Source organism: Anastrepha obliqua, chromosome 1 (assembly GCF_027943255.1).
Source record: "Anastrepha obliqua isolate idAnaObli1 chromosome 1, idAnaObli1_1.0, whole genome shotgun sequence".
In the NCBI taxonomy this organism is placed as follows: domain Eukaryota; kingdom Metazoa; phylum Arthropoda; class Insecta; order Diptera; family Tephritidae; genus Anastrepha; species Anastrepha obliqua.
Genome location: NC_072892.1, coordinates 85,397,966 through 85,422,013, shown reverse-complemented (window position 1 = coordinate 85,422,013; position 24,048 = coordinate 85,397,966). Strand labels below are relative to the sequence as shown.

At 34.5% G+C, this 24,048-nt stretch overlaps 1 protein-coding gene across 2 annotated transcripts in view; it reads right to left on the bottom strand.

Annotated features, from left to right (window-relative positions):
• The window catches only part of LOC129250709 (retinol dehydrogenase 13), a 49,159-nt gene extending 45,569 nt beyond the window's left edge, over nt 1-3,590 (bottom strand). Inside the window, exons 1-2 of one of the 2 annotated variants that reach the window (XM_054890317.1) lie at nt 3,409-3,590; nt 3,130-3,309 (exon numbers count right to left, since the gene is read on the bottom strand). In XM_054890317.1, the coding sequence (XP_054746292.1) occupies nt 3,130-3,227 (98 nt within the window). In that variant the 5' untranslated portion in view covers nt 3,228-3,309; nt 3,409-3,590. Of the gene's footprint in view, nt 1-3,129 lie in introns of both variants that reach the window. The other variant, XM_054890311.1, reaches the window with a different exon arrangement.
• Between the last annotated feature and the right edge of the window lie 20,458 nt (nt 3,591-24,048).

Below are 24,048 nucleotides of genomic sequence, written 5' to 3'. Positions count from 1 at the left end.
GTGCCGTATGAATTGAAGCCAAGAGACGTTGAACGCCGTTTTATGGCATGCGAACAACTGCTTCAACGGCACAAAAGAAAGGGTTTTTTGCATCGAATTGTGACTGGCGATGAAAAGTGGGCCCATTACGACAATCCAAAACGTCGGGCAACGTATGGATACCCTGGCCATGCTTCAACATCGACGTCGGCGCAGAATATTCATGGCCTGAAGATTATGCTGTGTATCTGGTGGGACCAGCTGGGTGTTGTGTATTATGAGCTACTGAAACCGAATGAAACGATTACGGGGGATGTCTACCGACGACAATTGATGCGTTTGAGCCGAGCACTGCGAGAAAAACGGCCGCAATACGCCGATAGACACGACAAAGTTATTTTGCAACATGACAATGCTCGGCCACATGTTGCACAAGTGGTCAAAACATACTTAGAAACGCTCAAATGGGATGTCCTACCCCACCCGCCGTATAGTCCAGACCTTGCGCCATCCGATTACTATCTCTTCCGATCGATGCAACATGGCCTGGCTGACCAGCACTTCCGTAATTACGATGAAGTCAAAAAATGGATCGATTCGTGGATTGCGGCAAAACCGACCGAATTTTTCACAAAGGGAATCCGTGAATTGCCAGAAAGATGGGAAAAAGTAGTAGTAAGCGATGCACAATACTTTGAATATTAAATTTGTAACCATTTTACGTCAATAAAGTTTCAAATTTCGAAAAAAACCGCACGAACTTATTCATAGTCATACAAGGTGAAGTCCAAAATAAACAAGATTGAGGTAAAATAGCAACGACAGGATATTTGTTCTGATAACTTCAAGTTTAGTTATTCAAAATAGTTCCCTCTGGCCTCGATACACTGTTTTGCCCGACCTAAAAGCTTTTCGAGAGAGTGTTTCAGGTCATTGACCGGAATGTCTTTCAGGATGTCGGTACAAGTCTTTTGGGTGGCGAATCTTCCGAATAGGTAAAAGTCACAGAGAGCTATATCAGGCGAATACGGTGAGTGATTTCTAGACAAAAAATGGGTCACAAGAGTAAATCGATGAGATGGTGATTTATTATGCAATAAGCGCCAGCATCCTCGCTCGCGGTATTCAGGGCGAACAAACGCTTCAAAATGCCAAGATAGAAAATTACATTGACGGTTTGGCCCGTTGGTACGAACTTCTTGTGGACAACTCCTTTGGAATCGGAAAAACAAATGAGCATCGACTTGAGCTTTGACTTCTCCAAACGCGATTTTTTGGATGGTGGCTCGTCTGGTGCTTCTATTCGGCACTTTGACGCTTAGTTTCAGGAAACATCACGTTTTATCACCAGTTACAATATTTTAAAGGAAGTTTTCGACTTTTCTCGTCTCTTTAATGAGGCCTTTCGAATATTGATAATTTTTGGTAATCAGTTAACTTGTGCAATGAAACGTGCACAAACCTTTTGTAAGCCCAAATGATCAACTAAAATGCAATAAATCGATGATTTCGAGATATTCAACTCCGATTCCATGAATTTTAACGATGATTTCGGTTCATTTTTGATAAATTTACGAACAATTTCGATGGAGTTCTCGGTAATTACTGATTTTGGCCGGCCCATATGTTTATTGTCATTTATGCTTCAGAAGAGATAATGATGAAAACATCAATAATGTAAAAGAGAAAACAAAGCCCGCCAGTTGTTATGAAGCTAAATTTTTCCGCCCCTGATCTTTCTAACGGAATACTGTCGGAGCCGTGGCATTCGTATCCGAGAGAGGACTTTACTACTCAATTGCCTACAAAGTAGAACTTGTTGACAAGTTGTAGGCTACTAAATTTTTCAGATCGCTAAATTGGAAATAATGGACCAGAACGAATTATTGCATAAACATTCGACAAGTGGAACACTTAGACCTTTGGATGTACGGCGAAATGTGTGATATGTGAAATACCGAATGTGCCCGCTTGGAGTCCTATAGCGTGCAGTAGACTGCGAATAATAATAAAAATAAGAGACTATTATTTATGAAATATTAAGAAAATAGGCGAAAAATATAATTTTTCGATTTTCATTTATTTGTAATGGATATTTTCCGCAAGCTTGTTTAGTGAACTGTGGTTAAAAATTACATCAAATGTGATTTGTCATATGCGATGAATATTCACTTTAAGAAGCATTCGAGTGAACGGTATATCTCCATTTATCATACTTGTATGTGTTTAATTTGTCGACAAAATCCATATGTTAGACAAAAATGAAAAATCACACGTATGCAAACGTCTCCGTCAACTTTTTCACAGTGGCACAAAGAATGTGATACAAACTTCGCTTTGAGCATTGCCGAATATTTCCATCATCAGTGAACATCATATGATATAATCGGTCAAATAACTATAACAGTTCTTGTAGCCTAAATTCGCAAACCAAACCGATTTGAGTAGTGCCGTCGGAGACAAACTCGTTTTTTTTTTAATTTTTTGAACAGTAGGCGAGGACAATTTTTGATAATTTGTTGAATGATCCGAACACTAACTGAGAATGCAGCATTACTGCCGATTTCACACGCACTCTGAGCTGAGTTCGAAGATTATTGCATAATTAGCAGACTTTGCCTTCATCGTGGTTACTATGGAGGTACGTCATTTATGATTTTTAAGTTATTTTCAACGTTTCTAAAAAAATTTTAACCATCTGCGATTTGTTTTATGTTATATTTACAAGATATCGAAACCCTTTTCTTGTATAACACAAAGTTTTTCCAGGATCCACTTTTGTCGACGGCTTTCCCTGTTCCCCTTTGCAAGTTTTGAATAATTTTCTTACAATTGAATGATGTCACACAATTTATTGCATTATACTTGTCGGCAATGAAACGAGGGTAATTAAATAAAAAAAAACTGTATCTACTATAACTGTTAAAAAGCTTTCGGTGATAAAATTCGCACTACGCCAACACATTCACCTTATAAATTTACTTATATATATGCATGAATATGCATATGTATGTGTATTTAGTTTTTATACAACTTTTTTGCATATTACATGTACGGTAGGCTACACTCATCGTGTAATCGGAGCAATTTTGTTTTTCAGTAGTTGTGAGAAAAATTGGTTGTTGCATAGATTCGATTTCACACACTTACCGCACCATTATAACAACACCGACAACGATCGCGGCAATGGTAGGCCACCAGGTTTTGAATGGGTCAGCATTTTCGAAAAGCGATAACAGTTTTTCCATTTTTTGCTGTTGTGGCACTTTTACGGCGTTACTGGTTTTACGCGTACTTGCACGTTAGTTGACGGTGAACACAGGTAAAGTTCTAAAAAAAAAAATAATGAAACAAAAGCGTGCTAATATTCGTGTACGCTTCAGCACAGCGGTGCAGCTTTGTTTGTATGTGTGGCGTATGCTTACTCACAGGACACGTCGCGAATAAAATATGCGCACGTACGCCTGCACGCACAACCATAAAAAGTATAACAACGGTGCGTTGGTTTCACAGGAATGCGCGTGCTAAGCACAATGCAATGTTATGAAATATTATTGTTTTTGTTATCGTGCATTTTTTTGCTTTTATTGCTGGATCGATACGCTTCGCTTCGTGTCACTTTCACGCAACGAATGTGAGCAAGAAACGTTTAACTACGCGTCATACGCCAATTGCTCCGTGGGGTAAACGCATAATTGTGGCTTCTCCTCCACGAATCGCTGTTCAAATGGCTATTCTAATGGCACAGTGGGATTAAAAGGGGAATGCAGCACGAAACATATAAGTTGGAAAATTAAAATTAATTATTGATTAGCCTAAAAGCAAATATAATTACAAACACGCAAAATATCTGAAGTAATACGTGAAATGACAAAGGACAATTTACTAAATTCTTTCATTCGTAGATTAAAAATAAAGTTAGTTAATATAAAAATTTAAAATTTAGTAAATATAAGTACATTGTGATGGTTCGGCACCTCGCTCCGAGGGTTGAAAGAATTTTCCGAAATAAAAATATGTCGAATATTCTAAGATGTTGCTCCCCATGTCTATCTCTTAATTGTGTTAACAAATAAGGGAAAACATATATCTATATATATAAAAATGAAATGATGTTCGTTTGTCCGCATTTTTTTGGGCCGATACGAGGCCAATTTTATTCGTTCTTTTTTCATATTATAGGGATCCACTAGGGGAAGGTTTTTAGCAAAAAAAATTTCTTTTAAATATTTTCTTCATATAAAAAAAAGAAAAAATCAAAATATTGTCCAAAACAAAACTTGCTCGATTGTTAGATTAAAGTAAGTTTCGAATCGACATTCATTTTATGTGCAATTTTATGTGTACAACTTTTTTTGAATTTTTTGTATTTGTATTGTGATACAGAAATGTATTGTATACAGAAATTTCAAATGATTCGAATGAAAATTTTTTTTTTTTTTTTATTTCTTCTATAAAATATTACACCTGTCGTTAGACAATAAGTAATTTGATTTACAAAAAGATGGAATGAGAGTGATATTGAAGGGCCAATGCCCCCAAGCTCATTTAGAAGAAATATATACATATTATTTAAAAACAATTGGTTAACAAACAATGATATATACGATTAGTTGACAATTGATTACAAGGATTTTGCAAGATCTGTTGGTGTTTGACGGTTAAGCCGACTTTGGGTAGATTTTTCTTTATTTGGTAGTCTTCTTATCATAAGATTTGTATGCGTTAATAGTCTATTTATGTGTCTTCTGCTAGCGCTTTGTATTGTTTCATCAATAGTATCAATGTCAAGGTCGCGATGAATATCTGCGTTAAGTATGTACCAAGGTGCATTAGTTAAGGTCCTAAGTATTTATGAAAATAATGTTTCAATTCAATTGAGCAATGCTTTCTTTGACCAATTCTATATGGAAACGAATGCGTTTGCAAACGATGTTTTCGGCTATGAACAAATGTTGGAATCGAATGAAAAAGGAAAGAAACGCGAAATGATAAAAAAAATTCTTGGAAAATTTAAAATGAATGGTGCTTCATTGGAAAAATTCAAAAGTAATAAGAACATACACAAGATAAAGTTAGAATTCGAATTTTTAGATTTATTTTGTTTATTTCTCATTTTTTCAGAAGTACACCACACAACAACTCATTCCAACTCTGATTTTGAAATCCTGTTGGAATTGGTGATCGATAATTTTGTCACTATAATGGTCAATGGAAATTTGCGTGTATCAGACCCTGCATATTATTTACCATATCAACTTTTTATGGAACATATGGACCAAATGAACACAAAAAAATAATTTAGTTTTGTTTTGATTTTTTGCAACATTTTGGTTTTCAGTTAATACAATAAAAACAATACTGTTTTTTCGTGAACACAAAATTCTAAATTTATTACGTTGTTTGTTTAGAATTTTTTTAGAAAAAAAGTAAATTTTTTGGTTTTGAGGAAATTTGTTTATTGTTGCTATTTGTGAAAGCGTAGATATTTGTAAGTATTTGACTATAATCCTAAAAGTTAATGGAATACCACTATGACACATAGAAAACATTTTTTCAAAGGGGTGTTTTTTGAAAATTATAAAAAAAATTGTTTTCAAAAATTTTGAAGAAATAAAGTAAAATAAAAAAATTTCGAAAGCATAAAATTTTTTCAAAACCAAATTTTCCTCAAAAAGATAAAAGAACCTTCTTCGAAGAGGTGTTTTTCTAAAATTACAAAAAAAAATTTCAAAAATTTTAAACAAATAAAATAAAATAAAACTTTTTCAAGGGTATGAAATTTTTTCAAAACAAAATTTTCTGTAAACCAAAGAAAATTTAAAAAAAAAAATGGTGTTTTCAAAGCATTTCATATTCCACTATTAATAGAGAATACATTTTTTCGAGGGGGTGTTTTTCAAAGCGGAAAAAAATCTTTTTTAACAAATCAATTTAAACTTTTACAAAAGTATGAAATTTTTTCAAGAACAAAATTTTCTCAAAAACGTTAAATTAAAAAAAAATAGTTTTTTCAAAATATTTAATTTTCAGCAATTAACTGAGAAGAAATTTGTTAGAGCGAAGTGTTTTTCAAAACTTCAAAAAACACTTTTTAACCAAAAAAATAAACCTTTTTTCAAAAACAACAGCAATGATAACATTGCCTAACAATTTCTGCACTTTTGCACAGTATAAAGAGGCATTGATACAGAGTGTATTTCCAAACATAGTTCAACATTACAAAAACCATGATTGACTCAGCGAAAGAGCAATTTTAGCTGGGAAAAATAAGGACGTCAATGATATAAATTCAGCTATTTTAGATCAAATACCTGGTGACATGGTTGCGTATAAGTCAATGGACACTATTACTGATCAAGGTGAGGTCGTAAATTATCCAACTGAATTCTTAAACTCACTCGATTTGCCAGGCTTACCACCTCATAATTTACGATTAAAAATTGGAGCACCGATTATTATGCTGCGAAATAGTAATGTGCCCCGACTTTGCAACGGTACCAGACTCGCTGTGAAGAAGCTAATGGGTAACGTTATCGAAGCAACAATTTTGAAAGGGAAGTACAAAGGAGAAGACATTTTGATACCCTGAATTCCACTGATTCCGGCTGATTTACCATTCGATTTCAAACGTTTGCAGTTCCCTATTCGCCTTGCCTTCGCAGTCTCTACAAATGTGCGGTATTAATTTAGAATACCCAATTTCTTCTCATGGACATTTGTATGTAGCTTGCTCACGAGTTGCCAAACCATCGTCATTATTCACGCGAAAGATGAAAAAACCAAAAACGTTGTCTACCAAAAAGTGTTACAATAAAGTTCGAATGAAATTGTATCAAAGAATTTGCTTTGTTTCGTATTAATTTTATTCTCTTTCAGCAAATCATTGAATTTATCGTCTAGCGAAGCGGGCGAGGGTACGCTAGTTTATTAATAAATATAGCAAACATTCTACCTCGAACCGATCATTATGAAAAGATGGAGAAATATCAAAGATCAGTGATTATTGTGGGCATCGTATCTTGATTTATTATAATAAATAAATAAAATGAGTAATTGCCACTTACACTCATGTTAGGCGTTTGGCCGAGCTTCCTCTTCTATTTGTGGTGTGCATCTTGATCTTGTAGCGAGCCGCCGTAGCCGAATGAGTTGGTGCGTGACTACCATTCGCAATTCACAGAGAGAACGTCGGTTCGAATCTCGGTAAAACACCAAAATTAAGAAAAACATTTTTCTAATAGCGGTCGCCCCTCGGCAGGCAATGGCAAACCTCCGAGTGTATTTCTGCCATGAAAAAGCTCCTCATAAAAATATCTGCCGTTCGGAGCCGGCTTAAAACTGTAGGTCTCTCCATCTGTGGAACAACATCAACACGCACACCACAAATAGGAGGAGGAGCACGGCCAAACACCTAATCGTGTCGCAATTATATATTATATATATATATCTTGATCTTGTTCTACAAGTGGACAGACCTACTATAAACAGATAATGAATTCCTATGAAAAAGGAATTCGAACTTGAAACACACTGTACTTCTACTGACCTCCTATACTCACATTTTTCTTAATCAACTCACTATTCTTTGTGTAAAGGATGGAAACTAACAATTCAGTACAGCATTCACCTTCAAATTCATCTCGCAACCCACTGTGCCCATAATGCGCTCATACATAGTTGTTCGTTCAAATCTCATTCCACACCGGATAGGAGAACGAGTAACCGGCAAATTTCACATCTATAGTACAATCACAAACAATCATTTCAATTTCATGCAGTCGCTTAGTATCTCTTGCTTTTCACATTTCTCACCCAACCATTTTACCACGACAATTTCGTTTTAAATTAACATTCCCGCAGCAATTGAGCAGCATGCTACGCCACCAGAGATTCCAAGAGCAGGCGAGCGTAAGCGTACCGGAAGCATGGCTGCAGTACTCAAGTGGGGGAGCACCCATGCAGCAGCATTAAGCTGACACAGAGATTTAACCGAAAGAAAGAAACAACTACTAGCAATTGAATTTCAATGGAGTGTACAGCTAAAGCTAGTCAGCCAGGCATATGAACAAACAGATGATTGGGAGAAGAACAGCCACTCTTGCCTGCCCAGTGATCTAGTGCTACGACACGCAATGCTATATTTTCATTTAAGCTAGATTCAATGAAGATTCATTGCACTAATCATATATGCATTAGGGTCCTTCACGGTTTTTTCACCTGAATTATAAAATATGTTAAATTTTTCCGAAAAATATTAAGATTTACATACCTCCAAAAATCAATTTTTTTATAAACAAAATTAATTTCTAAAAATATTTATTAAGTGCATTCATTATTACTCTGTAGGCCACGAAATTGACAGAAAATGTTTATATATTTGAGTGATTATTTTAGTAAAACGATAGAACGATAGACGGTTTTAGTAAACGATAAGAGAAAATACACTCGACCAAATTGATGTTCGTAAACCCAACCGCTGTTTGCTCTTGATGTCACATCGCTAACAGGTTGAAGCTTAGAAAGTCTGCATAAAAATGTTTACCAATTTCATCAACGGAATGTAGGGGTATGAAATAAAGGAAATTATAAAAGATGAATAAATAGCTTTCCTACGATACCCTAAAAGTCTAAATCAGTAAAGATTTGGCTGAGTTATTCAATTTTTCCTAGATTTATAATATCTTCCGAAAAAAGTTAAAAACATACAAAACCTCATTATCTTGATTCTGTTGATGAATTTTTAATATTTTTATACAGACCTCCTAATTACGAGTATACATAAAGAGCATCAAATCGCTAAGCAAATGAATGTATGTATGTACATGAGGCTGCACAGAACCGAAGTGACTACGAAGCTCGTCTGACAAAAATAAATATATATTTTTCGGAAACATTGCCTCATATGTAGAAATGCCTTGTAGATTATAAACATGACATTTACAACTTTCATAATTTGTATTATGCGAAAAATTTGGATATTCGTTTTTTCGCTTTTGATGGGAATTTCGTTTTGTTTCTATTTTACTAGGGAAGTGTTGTGACATCGATCAGCGATTTCATTCTGTTCCTACTATTAAGCTATTAAGTTTTTGGTAAAAGGATTTTTAAAAACTAATTTTATATATGAAAAAAACTCGGACTTTCAAATATATAAAATAATAATATTTTGGCGGACGTCTCAAAATATTACATAATAAATTTAAAAATTCCGATATACCTGTGGTTTTTTGCATGAAGAGCCTTGCACCCTAATATACACACATATACTTATATATACAGTTCACAATTTTAAGCACCTATAAAACAAAAGGGGGAAGTCGGTAAGATTTTTATGCTTTGTCACAAAGTACATATAATAGTTTACACAAGCTTTCCATACTGGGATCTTAAGAATTACTTACATAGAAACTTTGTAAAATACGTTTAAATCATTAGCATAGATCGAGATTTCGTGAAACGAAAGCAGCTACTTAAACAAAGCAAATAATAGCCGTCCTAGTATACCCCCTTGAGGAGCCTTAGAAAAAGCGAAGGATACAGAGGAAATGCCGTCAATTGTTACAACGCAATTTATTTTATATAATTATGACTTAATACAATTTAGGAAAACAGAATTAAAGCTCATACAAGGTAATGAGTAAAGAATGCGAAATTTCAAGATTTAATCACAAGAAATCACAACATTTAGAGAAATCAGCATAGCGCAATCAACCTGAAACCCATTGGAAAAAGACGAAATGTAGTATTCACTAAAACAGCAAGATTCAAAACTGTAGATAAGTTCGAAACAAAGCCATATTGCTTTGGAGAAATCAGAAATTTTGACGCAAAATACATCTCATCTTTAATGATAGAAATAGGCCTATAATCACAAATATCATACTGTCCCCCTTGTGAATGGGACTAATTGAGGTAAACTTCCAATCATTTATTCCAGAAGATAATGACAAAGTATTTGTAGGGGTAAAATAAAGGTGGGAGAATTTTTTAATAAAAGAACTGAAGGTCCTTGTTAAATTGGGAAACAAAAGTGTGCATAAGAGCAAATTTTGATATGCAAATACTTAGTTAGACTTAAATTCCTTAACTTATTAGAAAATGCAAAGCAGTGCCGCGAAAGTAGTGATGTATTGATAATTCACGAATAAGTGGATTTGGCTAAGCATTTGCTCTTCGACTCCTCTGCTCTAAGGAAACCCGTGTTGCTAATTATGCGGTCAATCATCTTTGATGGCTTGGGTGGCATATCGGAGGTGGGAAATGCTTGACATAATAGGAAAATCGAAGCGGTTTTCATGACCTTAACTTTTGCCCTTAAGTTTTGGTTTTTAAATTTTGGACAGTATTTCAAAATTGTTTACCTATATTTCAATGCTTGAGATCCATATCATGAGACTCGTGGTATTCTTCGGTTTTTGATTTCACTTTTTGGAATTTAGGGGCATTATTATTATGCGGCAATGAGTAATCGTTACAAATTTCTTACAGAAAATTAAGTTACATACGCAATCGTCTCATCGGGCGGCTTTCTGAGAATGCTTGCAACGGTTTTCTGAGCAAACAGGAGAGAAATAGTTTACATCTAACGCAGGCATAGTCGACCGCTCTCACTGGGCGATATGCAATTACGGTTACAACAACGTCGCCCGATGAAACCATCTTGGAGTTAAAGAGCCGCCGGATGCCGAGAGTAACAAATTCGGTCGCCGTCGGGAACGTGCTAACCTTGAGCTTGCACAAGGCAGTGCTTTGAAGAAAATTGAAAATACGTTTTAGAAAAACTTTTTGCGTAGCCTAGGCGGCTAAACAGTTATAAAGATAATTCACTAGAAGCAAGCGCCGTTAGTGTCGATTCGTACAAATTATTTGCTCTGTCTTCCATTATTTCGCGAGTTACAACGAATCGTGGTCGAATCGGTCAGTTACGTCAAATCATTTGCCAAATTTACTGTCTTGGAAAAAGTGAAAAGTGAAAAAGACAAGAAAATTTTGAGAATGTATTGTATCTTCGGTGTAAACCCCAAGTAGAAGAACTCCACATGGGCTAGTAGGGTTAAAGAGATTGTAATCTAAGGATTCAAAATTTCATTTATTAAAACAGGATGGCTCGTTTGCATTCGTAAGGAGTTTTGCCAAATCGGTAACATTTGCTTGCTGGGTATTTCCCTAGCAAAACCAGCTGAAGTTACACCTAACACAAATGTCCATAAGTTGTCAACTTATAGTAGTGCAGGAAAATATTGCTACTAGCGTCAATGCAGTTCGATGAGTTTGTATTAGTTATATACTCATACATCTATGGTATTTATAATGACAGTGTGTTTCCAAGATCATTGTATTGTGATGTTATTGAATGATGGTATTGCGGATGTTGGTGCTCTTACTGGTATTAGTGCGGCGAGATTGCTTTTGAAATGGGACTGCTATTGACAATTCCAATAATGGCAAATATGCAATCAAATCAATGCATGGGTGAAGACGGCTGCAACACAGCTGGGACATAAAACAAAGAAAATGAATAGCATGCGGAGCGGAGGTTTAAAGCCAGTACATGGAGTGAGTGAACCTCAGATTTTTGTATCTGTATTTTGTTTTTTTTTTCGTCTATCGCATTTTTTTAAGCAAATCTTTATAACACATTCTTCTATTGTAGCCTATGGCTATCCAAACTGGAATGATGAAATGTTCTATAATAAAATTATACGCCAAATTCAACAACTGAGAAATTGTTGAAATCAACGCTGCTCAGTGAAAAATAAATGTGGCAGACTTACTTACAGAAATTTACACAACCATTTGATAGAGAGCAGAAGGGCTAATTGGTGTTACTTTTACATCGCTTGCATTTTGTTGTTGATTTGAGCTGATCAGCTTTTTTGCTCGAGAGTCAGTCCATTTGCTCAATATGGTGAATACCTCTAATTTGATTTATGCGGGTTAGCCAGCGATGTGGAATGCTAAATTTTTGTTTCCGGTCTGTCAATCAATCCGGTGGTTCCATCTCGCTCTTTATCTCTCTCAATAAATGCAGTCATCAGAGACAGTTAGCAGCATTCAAATGTAATTCTAATGCAAATTAATACATATGTATATATTACTTTATTTTTAAATGAGTTACAATTGAGAGAGGCTCAAGAGTCTTAATGAATGAGGCATAAATTATTAGTTCGGGAGTATACAGCAAACCTTGAGTTTGAGTTTTTTTTATGTGATGTTTTTCAAAAAGATTAATTCCAAAAATGTTATACACATAGTTTAGTAAAAATTTATTTTCACAAAAGTCGTTTCACGAAAAATGAAGCTCACATACTCTTGGATAGCGGATAAGTGTCAAACCACTTCACTCTACAATTAACTAACAACAGCACTACATTTATTGACAAGTTCTAACAGTTTATTTGGTTCTAATTTACAATAATTTTAATAGTTTTTGTATCAAAAGACACATAGTTCATTTTCATAAAAAAATCAAAGTTTGAAACTTTGAAAAAAAAACAAATTCTTACAAAAAGTGCACACTTTTTAATCAGAATTTCTAGAAGAATTTTGGTTATGTAATTTTAAAGCCAATGGAATATTTATTTAATAAAATGTCAGTTTCAAATGGTTCAAAATGACGTTGACTTTTAAGAATTTTATTTTGTTGGCCGTCTTGTGCGTTTTTCCCATATTATATAGAGAATGCTCGCAATTTATGTTTTTTATATGGAAGGAAACACCCAAGACCGTCAGCAAAAAAAAAAAAACATTGTCAAGAATCAACGCGATTTTTGCTTACACTATGCATATCAAAATTCAATTGACTATAAAACTGCATACTCGAAACTTTTCGGAAAATTCCGTTTAAAAAGTGTAAAATTTTGTTTGGAAATTTGTTGAATATTTTTAAATTTGTACAAAGTTGGAGACTTGGATTTATATGATTTTCACAGGAGAGTGAACTATATTTTCATGCAGAAATTATTATAACGAAATAAGAAATCAATGAATTGTCAAAACTTGTATATACGTACGCCTAATACTATAGTTATTTAATGCAGAGTATTGTTTTAGCTTTACTGTAGGTGTACTCAAAGGGTATGAAACAAATCGCTTGTCATACATCCAGAAACTAGGCAATCCTGCATTTTTTTTATTTTTTCATCGTGGTTTCAATTATATTAATGTATTGTATATATCATCGAAATAAATACCTACACATGCCTATATGTTTTACAAAAGCATGACCTACAAATACACATCTCCATACTGAACTTCGGGTGTTTAATCTTCGTTCAAAACAATTTTTTTGTTTGCTCGCGTGCTTGTGCACAAGTGTATTATAATTTTGTATGTAGCAGCATGAGTTTCTTGTGGAAGAAAATGCAAGATTCGTGAGTAAAAAATGATTAAAAATCATCGCAAGTTTTAAAAATTGCAGTAAACATTTATTAAAAATCAAAGAGTTTTTGTAGCATTAAAATTTAGATAAGAGTTGTGTGAATTGTTTTTAAATTTTGTTTAAAGTCTGAAATTTCGGCTTATATGGGTTTTGCAAAAACAATATCAATACTTAAAATAACAATAATAATTAAAAATTAAAATAATAATAAATAATAATAAATAATAATAATTAAAAGAAGGTAATAAATTTGGTTCTTAAAACATTTTGAATAGTAAAAAAAAATCGTCATGCACCCAGTAATTATCGTCAGTGTATATATCGACTAAGGTCCCATCATAACTGTATTAATTAAAAAGGCAAACAATTATTATCCGTAGAGAAAGATGAGTATATCAACTCCATGATTTTTTTTAAAGTATTTGCGTTTTAATCTGTTATAGCCTTTTGAAAATAATTATTATGGCTAAAAACCATATATAGGGTCCGCCATATAACTTTACGGAATTAAAAATGCTATAAAAAAGAAACTACTCAATATTTTCCAAACTGTTTTTTTTATTTTGAAGTACAATCCTTCCGCTTAATGATGAGGCACCACTTCATTCATATCGCTGCCTCGGCTACCATACCAAGGTCTTTACCCAAAATTCGTCTCAATGATGTCTCCGAAATGTCCAATTGTTGAGAACGACGGTGAACTGATGTTCCTGGTGATTCACGAACACTCTCGGCCACAGCAGCAATATTTTCGGGTGTACGCACGGTTTTTGGTCGGTCACGCGTTGGTTTGTCAATAAGCAACCCAGTTTCTCTTACTTTTTTCGCAAAGTAACGCACATACGCTTCATTCGGTGCTTTTCTTCTTCCCATGGCCGTACGTAATTTTCGTACACATTCTGCAACATTACCATGATTTTCAAAGTAATGTCGCAATATTTCCCAGCGTTCTTTGAGCGTATACACAACCATTTTCATTCAGCGGAAGAATAAAACTAATTTTCTGTCAAATCAGATAACAGCTAAGTGTTACCATTCTTCAAATAATACCTAGTTCAAATCCATAGCGATAGATGGCGGGCCCTGTATATTTAATGGATTTTATAAAAAAAATTGAATCAAACTTGCAATGCCATATATGCACTCATATGCGGTAAAGGGTCAACAAATACTTACTAAAGAGAGGTTAGTATTCAATATAAACTCACCTACTAACTTCTCCTCCTCTCCTTAAGGTAAAAAAATATATATTGTCAAGTTCTTCCCTATTCCGTTTACACATAATTAGATACAGTTATGATTTTTATTTTATTATTTTTATAATTTTTAGAATTTATTACTGCAGGTTTTAGGCATAAAGTATATATATACATATACATACACATACATATATTAAGATAAGTAATATTAAGTAAGTAATACCATCCGTTTCCCAGATGATCAAGTTTCCTACCTTTACTATTTCTTTATTTCCTTCTGCTATGCATGGATAGGTACAGGGTTTGATTGAAAAGTAATGAGCCTTATTTTTTTAAGCAGCTTTATTAAACCTTTTGGCTTATACAACTAATATTCTTCAAAATAGGACCATTGAGCGTGAATACACCGCTGGTAGCAGTCTTTCCACTGCAGGAAACATTTTTTAAACTCATCCGCCGGAATCGCGTTCAATTCGGCTGTCGAAACTCCTTCAGCTTTCTTTTCAGGCGCGGAACAAGAAGAAGTCCGGAGGGGACAGACCTGGGCTATAGGGAGGGTGGGGAATCACCGGAACCCCCATCTTGGCCAATACAGAGGTGCAAAGGAAGGCGGTGTGCGCCGGCGCATTGTCGTGTTGAAGGGTCCAATTGTTGACGAGGTCGGGCCGAACCCGGGCGACGCGGTTTTTCAGCCGAAGGAGCACTTCTTTGAAAAATGCCGCGTTTACAGTTTTGGTTTCGGTACTCGTTTTGTTTAGCTTTACGCAAAATTTGATCGAGTAACGTTGATCCAACGATCGCTGCATTTTCGCCACTGCAAAATCCTAACATACTTTTAAAACAGCTTTCACGCGCGGAGCGATGTTGACTGCACCGCTGTTGCCAGCGAACTGGGACCGGTTTCTAGTGGAAGGGAAAGGTCCAACGATCATTTTCCCCCACCAGCCGATTCGGTTGATCGCTTGGCAGACGCTCCGCGCGGGAAGGCTCATTACTTTTTAATCAAACCCTGTATGCCCAATGACTTTATAATATGGATGTAGATAATATTGGAAGCAGTGCTTATGGGTGCGTGTAAATTATGCCTTTGTGCTGCCATGCAAACGCTAATATGCAGAGGTGTACTATTGCGTTGTATTTACTTTAAAGTTTTTCAAATAATATTTTGCTTTATAAAAGACTTATCTGTTTGTAATTCTTTTTATAGCCAAGAGGATTAACAGTTCGCTTTAGTTTATTTGATTTATTCACTAGCGGCTTCAAGTATACGAGTTTCTTATGGTTTTAATATTCATACAGTAGCTCGAAAATAAAAATGCTTCAAAATATTATTTCATCTAACTGTGTTTCCCAGCAGTAAAACTTCAGCAGCTGTATTGCTATGCTTGATTTATTGGTTCACTTGATTAGAGGCACTAACCAAATAAAAAAAAATAATAACAGATATATTGTAGGATTTTATTTTTCTTTTTACATTTATTATCTAGAGCGTAATAGTTTGTAAATACGTTGATGATATGTAAAAATTCTCCAATTGGCGTAATGAAATTTCAGGCCAGGTCATTATAATGATTCGAATTAAAGCATTTTTTCTCCAAATTGTTTCCCATTCTCGTAAATCTTACAAGGAAGCCACCCCCGTGGATTTTAAATAATGTTCAGATCTGGGGAATACGGTGGTCATGCTAAAGTTTTGTGACGAAATCCAAATTTTGATCATATTTGAAGTCTGTCCAGCTGGATTATTTTGTTGAAAGATCAAATTAATAGGTCCAAATGTTTCACAAATCTAGGGAAAAAATGAATCCAACAGAGCTTTTTAGCTGTTTCCCGTCATTTTCTAGTCTAAAATTTTCAATTCGAACGCGCCTTAGTACCATACCATACAATAACACCACCTTCACCGCTGTGAGGTGGACCCAAGAACCTTTCCTCTTTAAGTCATGCAAATAGTAGTTGTATCCATCTGGGCCATCCAGTTTGAACTTTTCTTCATCACTAAATACTATTTTTTTCCATTCACCAGGATGTGTAATAGACCTTCAAGCCATGTGGATTTTGCAAAATAGAGGCGGCGTTCTTTGCGAAGTTTATTCAAAGAGCGGAAACACGGAATTCGATGCAATCCTATATTAAGAATTTTGCGAATTTTGTTCGGAGTCAAAGCCCTCGCAGTGCAGTTTTAGTGCTTGGAGGAGCCACCTTGCTTCACGTAAAGATCACCAACGTTTGGACTTCCACTAATCTTTTTGGCAATTTGGTATTAAGAAATCGATTTTTTTGAAAGTAATATGATTTGTGTTCGTGAAGCAGTGGTATCAAAGGCTAAATATTATATTATGCAAATAAACCATGCACTTTGGAATGCGGCTTAATTAGTGCGAAAATTTATTAGATCAAAGGCTAAGTATTAGTAACATAATTTCTAATTTATCTCTTTGCTAAAATATGTTTTGATAACCAGTGGCCATAAAAGACTTTAAATATTATTTTATTTATGATAAGCAAAAATTGAGTGTGCCATTCCGCAGACTAAGCACAAATATTTGGATGGGTCAGTATTTCTGAAAGCTGAAAATTAAAATAAAAATTTAAAAAAGTACATTACGAGTATTAAGTAAGGACGGAACTGAAGTTTTTATATCGAGGGCACGTTTTATTAAACTTCAAGCTAATAAATCTTAATAAAATTTACTTTAAGTTTCCTCCATGCTTTTCAAAATGTCTTCCTATTTTATTAATTTGACGCCGTTCAACAAATTTTTTTATTTTCTTATGCTGCTTTAAATTAAAAATATTTCATCAAATTCAAACCTTCTGTGCCTTTCTATCGCATAGGAGGTCCTTTCTTTCCTTTGCTTTCGTTTTCCTTTTCCTTTCCAGTGAATACGTGCAGTCCCGAAGTGTTGGTTCCCATACACATAGAGAATCCTATTAAGCGCAAATCTCAATCTCTTTAAATTGTTTTCATAAAGCTCTTTCGCCTTTACATAATTATATATTTTAATTCATTTTAAATAATAACTTACCTTGTTAAGGAATTTCCATTCAAAATATTGTTGTTACTTTTTTCAATAAACCCTAACAATTTCAGGCATCAAACAATTTTTACTCCATCAACATACATACCATTATGGCTGAAATTTTACCTCAACTACGAAATTTTACCACAATCACCTATGCGATTATCCCTACCGATTGTACTGCCGTGTGACGAGTGATAAGTAAGTCCGTCTTGTCTCAATTCATATCCATTTTAATATTTTCAGTCAAATTGTAAAGGCGGTGTAACTAAAATGTTTAGTACTATATTGTGATTCCCTTGAAACCCTTGGGAACCTGTGGCCTGCTTCTGAAAAGATGGGTCCCGCGTGAACTCAGTGAGCGCTGGGTTAGTGCGCAAACTTGCAAAGCCGCGAGAGTATTCCTGCCATGCCTAGATGGGGGCGCTCGGGGGAACTTGTGAGCTTATCAAAATCGCAGCTCCCGATTGAGACATCTTGGCCCTCATTTGTTTGCTACACCTGCGGATATAGAAGGTTTAAACATTACACACCTGGTGATTTTCACCACCAGCAGCTTGAAACGGTCAAGGCAATGTAATTAGCCACCCCTTGGTCGTCATCCTTCAATCCAAATCTCCTTCTTCCTTTTTCCTCCTCTGTTCAGTTTTCCTTCCCTCTGTTTTTCATCTGCTATCACAAATGACGGATTTGATTCTTTGTCCTAGTGGGCCCTCGCGTGTGCAGCCATTTATCTTAGTTATGAAAATGTAATAATTTGCTGTAAAAGTGCCCTCTTATAATCTTCATTATTATTAGTCAATGAGAACTGTAAACCTTTAATGCCTAAATTTTTCTTTTCCATCGAAATAATTATATTTGGTGTGTTATAAAATTCTAAAGCACATTTTTCCACGACTTTTCGGGTAATTGGGGTTTACACTGAGTTTTGTTTATAGAATAGTGAGAAAGTCAGTCCCACTACAACATGCATAACAGTCATGTAATCATAGCCTACTAAGAATTATATGAAAAAAGAAATCGCCTAACAAAAATCATATTATTTTATTCTCTAAATATGTGGTTCTTTCCTGACGATACCACTAGACATTAAACCATTAGAAAACTTAATTAATTTTTTTTAACACCAGCTTGCATATGAGGTTACCAACTATTAAAGCCGAGCCAACTTTAACCGACTTAATCCAAACCGAAAATAGTATATGAAGTTGTAAACTTCATGTTCTCGCCTTAACCAGAAATAAACAAACATGCATAATTGTTGATATGAAACTGTTTTTCAAGTCCCACTTTATAAATCTGCTTTCCATTGTGGTAGATTTGTCAAATACATATTTCTAAATTTCTTCGCAAATGTCGTTAAAAGCCAAATTTTCTTATCTTAGATGAGGTTGTGCGTAAATGAGTATGCAATGATTTTAAAACTGCTCCATATTACTCATAACCTACTAAGAATCTTTTGAAAAACGAAGTCGCCGCCATACACATTTTTGAAATATTACGCTGCCTTTCACACAGACAATAACGGAATCTATGTATGAAGCAGTAATGCTGTCGTTTATAGGTAGATGACGATAGATTACAAGGTTTGGTCAAGCAAAATTGTGATAGTAATTTCGGCTGTCACGTCATTGAGGATTCGGCAGTAGAATTCTAGCCGCTCATTACTTTCTACTCATATTCTTATACTTGCCCTATCAGTCGTTGTTCAGACGGCTTCGACGTAATGTTAGTGCAGTAGAGGCTATGTCACTTTTTTTATATCACCAATCCAATATCAGTTTTGTCGCAAACAAACCGCCGTCACATCTCAATTAACGTCAGCAAATCAGCTGATTCATTCAAATACTCTCGAAATTGGTTAACGGTCTGATGTTGGCCACACGTTCCGAATTCTGCACTCATTCGATGCACAACTTTCGCACACAGCAATAGCAGCAACAATGTGACGCACGAACACGAACAAGATCTTTTATCAATTTGTAGATATGAACATGAACTAAGTATTGAAGAATTATTTAATAATTAGACGCATACCAAACTTGACTTCCATTATTTAATTGTATTACAAAAAATTAAATAAACGATTGTCGCGTACATTTCTGTTAGGTGTTGGGCCGATCTCCTCTTTCTATTTGTCGTATGCATTTTGATGTTGTTCCACAAATGGGGAGACCTATAGTTTTAAGCCGACTCCCAACGGCAATGGTTTGTATGAGGAGCTTTTTCATGGCAGAAATCCACTCAGAGGCGACCGCTATTAATAAAATATATAAATAAAAAAGATGAGTTTAATTACCTCAAAAATGAACGAGTTGTAATCACAGCCGCTGAGTTGCCTGATTTTTAAAAGCATCGAGCTCGATGTGAAAGTTTGGGAAAATCGGCAAAGGTGCTTACTGTCCCAAATTCGGCCACTGTTGCGCGCAAGGTCTTTTAAAACGGTATCATCAAATTTTTGTCTACACGATTGCTCCATTTTTTTGGTTTGTCACTTTCAAGAGTTAGATATTGAAGTTATCAAGGAAAACTTACCCAGCCAAATCGAGTGTTGAAAACATGATTTGGTGTTTCTTCTCATTTGACAATCAGCATTGCTAGCAACATTTCACGGCATTTCTAGTCTGTGAAGTATGTACTTTGTACAACAGATTAATACTCGTATTAATAAATATTTATACTCGTGTGCGTGCGCGCATACGTGTGGCAATTTAATTAATACCACATTTAAATTAAATCAACAACATAATTTAATTTTCATTTTACCAATTAATATTTATTTTAATTAGTTTATATGCTAGCTTGAAGCAATTTCATATGCTCATGTGTGTATGTGTGTTTGCATGAAGATGTGTGCGCGTATTCGTATGTTTACAGAGCGTTCAAAAACGCATTTTCATTACTAATTATTCGATAATACATAAGAGTAGTGTTGTTTTTGTTTTTTGTTCGCACCAAACAACTATTTATAGATTAGTTTTTATAAACTTTAGACATTTTAAAATTAGTATCACTATTAAGCTTCTCTTTCAACTCATTTGTTTTTTTTTATAGATGATTTATTTATTTTCAGTTATAGGTTGTTTTTATGAAAATGGTAGATAGTTTTTTGCTAGAACTAATGCTATTGTTTAGTGAATTTTTAGAGTCAATTACTTACATTTTTATTATTGATTTTAAATGGATTAATCGAAATATGCGTCTGATTTATGCGCAGAATTTTTTGTTTTGCTTTCTGATTATTCGAATTTCACAAATCCTTTTCAGTTTAATTCTATTGGTATTCGTAATTTTAAATTGTTTTCTATATATAATATTCAACACATAATCACAAGCTCTAAATGTATGCATGTGTGCAATATTTCACACTTTTTTGTTTGTGCTCCTCACTTAATACATATTTACGCTTGTGTGTATGCAGCTGTCAAAGCATTTTATTGATTTAACTAATTGTTGGATGTCAATTCGAGCTTTAATGAATTGGCTTTAGATGAACTACTCGTACGTTTCAAATATGCAAATCGTCGGTGTCTACTTACAGTAGGTGGCTACTTAAATGATTATTTTTTCATTATATATATTTAACTATTTATATGGGCTAATTTGTAAGAATTTCGTTTATATTACAATCGAATTGCGTCACGCATTCGTTATCTACAAGGCAATGCAATTAGTTTAAATGTATTTTTTGTGCCTGGTTCAATTTTTGAATGGGAAATGATGGGATGATAGAGGAGTCATATAAAATCTGAAATGTAAAATCTTAGGGGAAAAAAGCAATAAAATTCAATTAAGACTATAAGTACCTATGTATATAATTTTATATAAACTTTCATTTCCTTGCAACCGCATGGTTTGATATGCATACTCGTATAATATAGACATTCGACCACTTAAGGCCTTAACCTCCATCCAAGGCTTTATTTGAAGACGAGCGTTGTTGAGGCACCAAAGCTTCAAGAGCTTCTAGCAATTAAAAAAAAATGTATTTATATTTAAATTCTCGCTAAAAAGTTTACCAACAACATTTACTGAAACACAAAGCCATTCTTAAGACCAGAAGAAGTGCAAAAATACTCGTATTTCATGATGTAGAAAGCCATTTGAATAATTATTTGGCGACCCACATGTTTGTTTTTAAAGGAGAATGGTTGCTGATGTATTTCTGAATGCTGCTCATGATTCTGGGATCTAAAAGTGCTTATCACGTCAGGCTTCTGAGAAGTGTAGGAGTGAAAACATCCAAAAGCACGTTTTTATGAATTTCTACTCTCGGTTTTTGGGCCACAGAACCTCACAAAAGTGCATAAAAAAACTAGTCTTAAATCATCCAAAAATAAAAATAAATAAAAAATAATGAAACACTAATATAAATAATAAAAGAAAAAAATTATAATAATAAACAAACAATTAATTTTTTTACCAAACTAAAAATTTAGATTAGTTTACAGTGAAAATTCAGATAAAAACTCAAGTGAAATTAGGAATAAGAATCAATTTCGGAACTACTTGATAGCAAACGTGTACGTTTATTACGGACTGGACCAAAAAAGCTATTATCAGCAGGTATGTCAGATTCTATGCCAGATATTAGCAGTCCATCTGTCGGGTTTTATTCAAATTAGCAATGTTTTTTGCTTCCTCGAGTTATTTATATAAAGTGGCGCAAAATTTATCGCCCTATCGCGTCCTATTTGACACTTGTGAAATACACAGTTGTAGTATACAAACAGACAACAATGCAGCATATAAAGATCAGAATAAAGATTTCCCTCACTCAAAATAGTTCTTAAAATCAGTAAAAAAAATGTTCAAAAACAAAATTGGATGATTAATTTTGCACCACCTAGTATAATATGTACTTGTTATCCAGCTAGACGAGACTCAAAGATTACTTGGAGATTTTAATGTACAGTTGGGCTTGGTTAGTCCTAAAATGTACTTATTGCCCTTGTCTTACACGAAAATCAGACAAATTTCGTTTTGTTAAGAAAAAAAATGTTTCTTTTGAGATTTGTGCAAGAACAAAAATTTCGTGTACAAAGTTTATTAGTGAATCAATCTCGTGTAAAAAACAACCGTATAAAAAGAGAGTTGGGTGCGCTTACACTCTTTTGTTTCACTCGAGTGTTTGGCCGGGCTCCTTCCTTCTATTCGTGGCGTGCATCTTGCGGTTGTTCCCCAAATGGAGTGACCTTCTAGTTTTTGGCCTATGGGTTTTATAAGGAGCTTTTTCATGACAGAAATACACTCGGAGGTTTGATATTGCCTGCCCCGCTATAGAAAAAACTTGTTCCATCATTTGGTGTTTCATGCACAGAGATTCGAACCTGCATACTTCCGAAGAATAGTTACGAACGAACCTATTCAGCTACCGTGACCGCATTCCCATGTATGTAATGTATTTAAATTAATATCACAGCGTATGTAACAAAGAAAAATGAGGTTCGTGGGACTATAAACCACCTATTGATTTGTTGTCACATTCCTTTCATTAAGTTTTAAGCGACCTCAGATGTATACATATCTCTCAAAGCAGGGTTTACCTGAGGTTTTATAATTCATCCTACTGGAGGCGGGCCAGATGTTCTAAGTGTTCTAAGAACCGCCGTCCCATCAGATGACTGAACTATGAAAAATTTGCAGCTACGGTAAATTATCTACAAATCACAGGTTTACTGACTGGACTACAACCAGCTTCGCTCTGCTAGCTCATTTATAAATTTCCCTTAAAATAACAGCGATTATAAAGAATAGGATGAAAGCAATACACTATAGAGTTGCACCAATATGGAGTTAACTCATATTCCATATTTCTCCATATTACGCCACGTATAAAATGTTTACGCAGCTTAGGTGCATTTTTGAATACTGTCTAAAAGGAGTTTAATACGTTGGAAATGAGGTACTTTGTGGGTAGGTCGCGCGATTAAAGCTAAAGACATCATAATTCTGCAAATGATGATGAATAATAAGGCTTTGGTAAAAGTAACAGCACTCGAAGACGTACCCTGCCACACATTCCATCATTCAATTGATCTTTTAACTCCAGTAGTAGTATTATCGACTGTCGAGAAGCTCCAGCTAGACTCCGTTAGACCCCAAAACCTTTGAATATGTGGACAAAACCATAAAACTACGCAGGTCATTAAGGCGATTATAGAACAAGACATTTGTGATATAGAGCCAAAAATCGTCAGAAAAGACTTTGAATACTGGGCCAATAGGATGAGCGACTACGAAGTTACATACTTATCACAGAAACCACGTAAGTGAAATGGTATTGTATAGGTTAGCCAGAAAATATAGCAAGAAATTATATTGTTCGCTTTGGATTCTTTTCTATTTACTTTAATTTAATTTTAATTTAGTTAATTTCATGTTACATATATTTTTTAATACTTTGTTAAATTTGCTTTTATTTTTTTAGTTTGCTTTATTCTGTTTAAATTTATTTTAATTA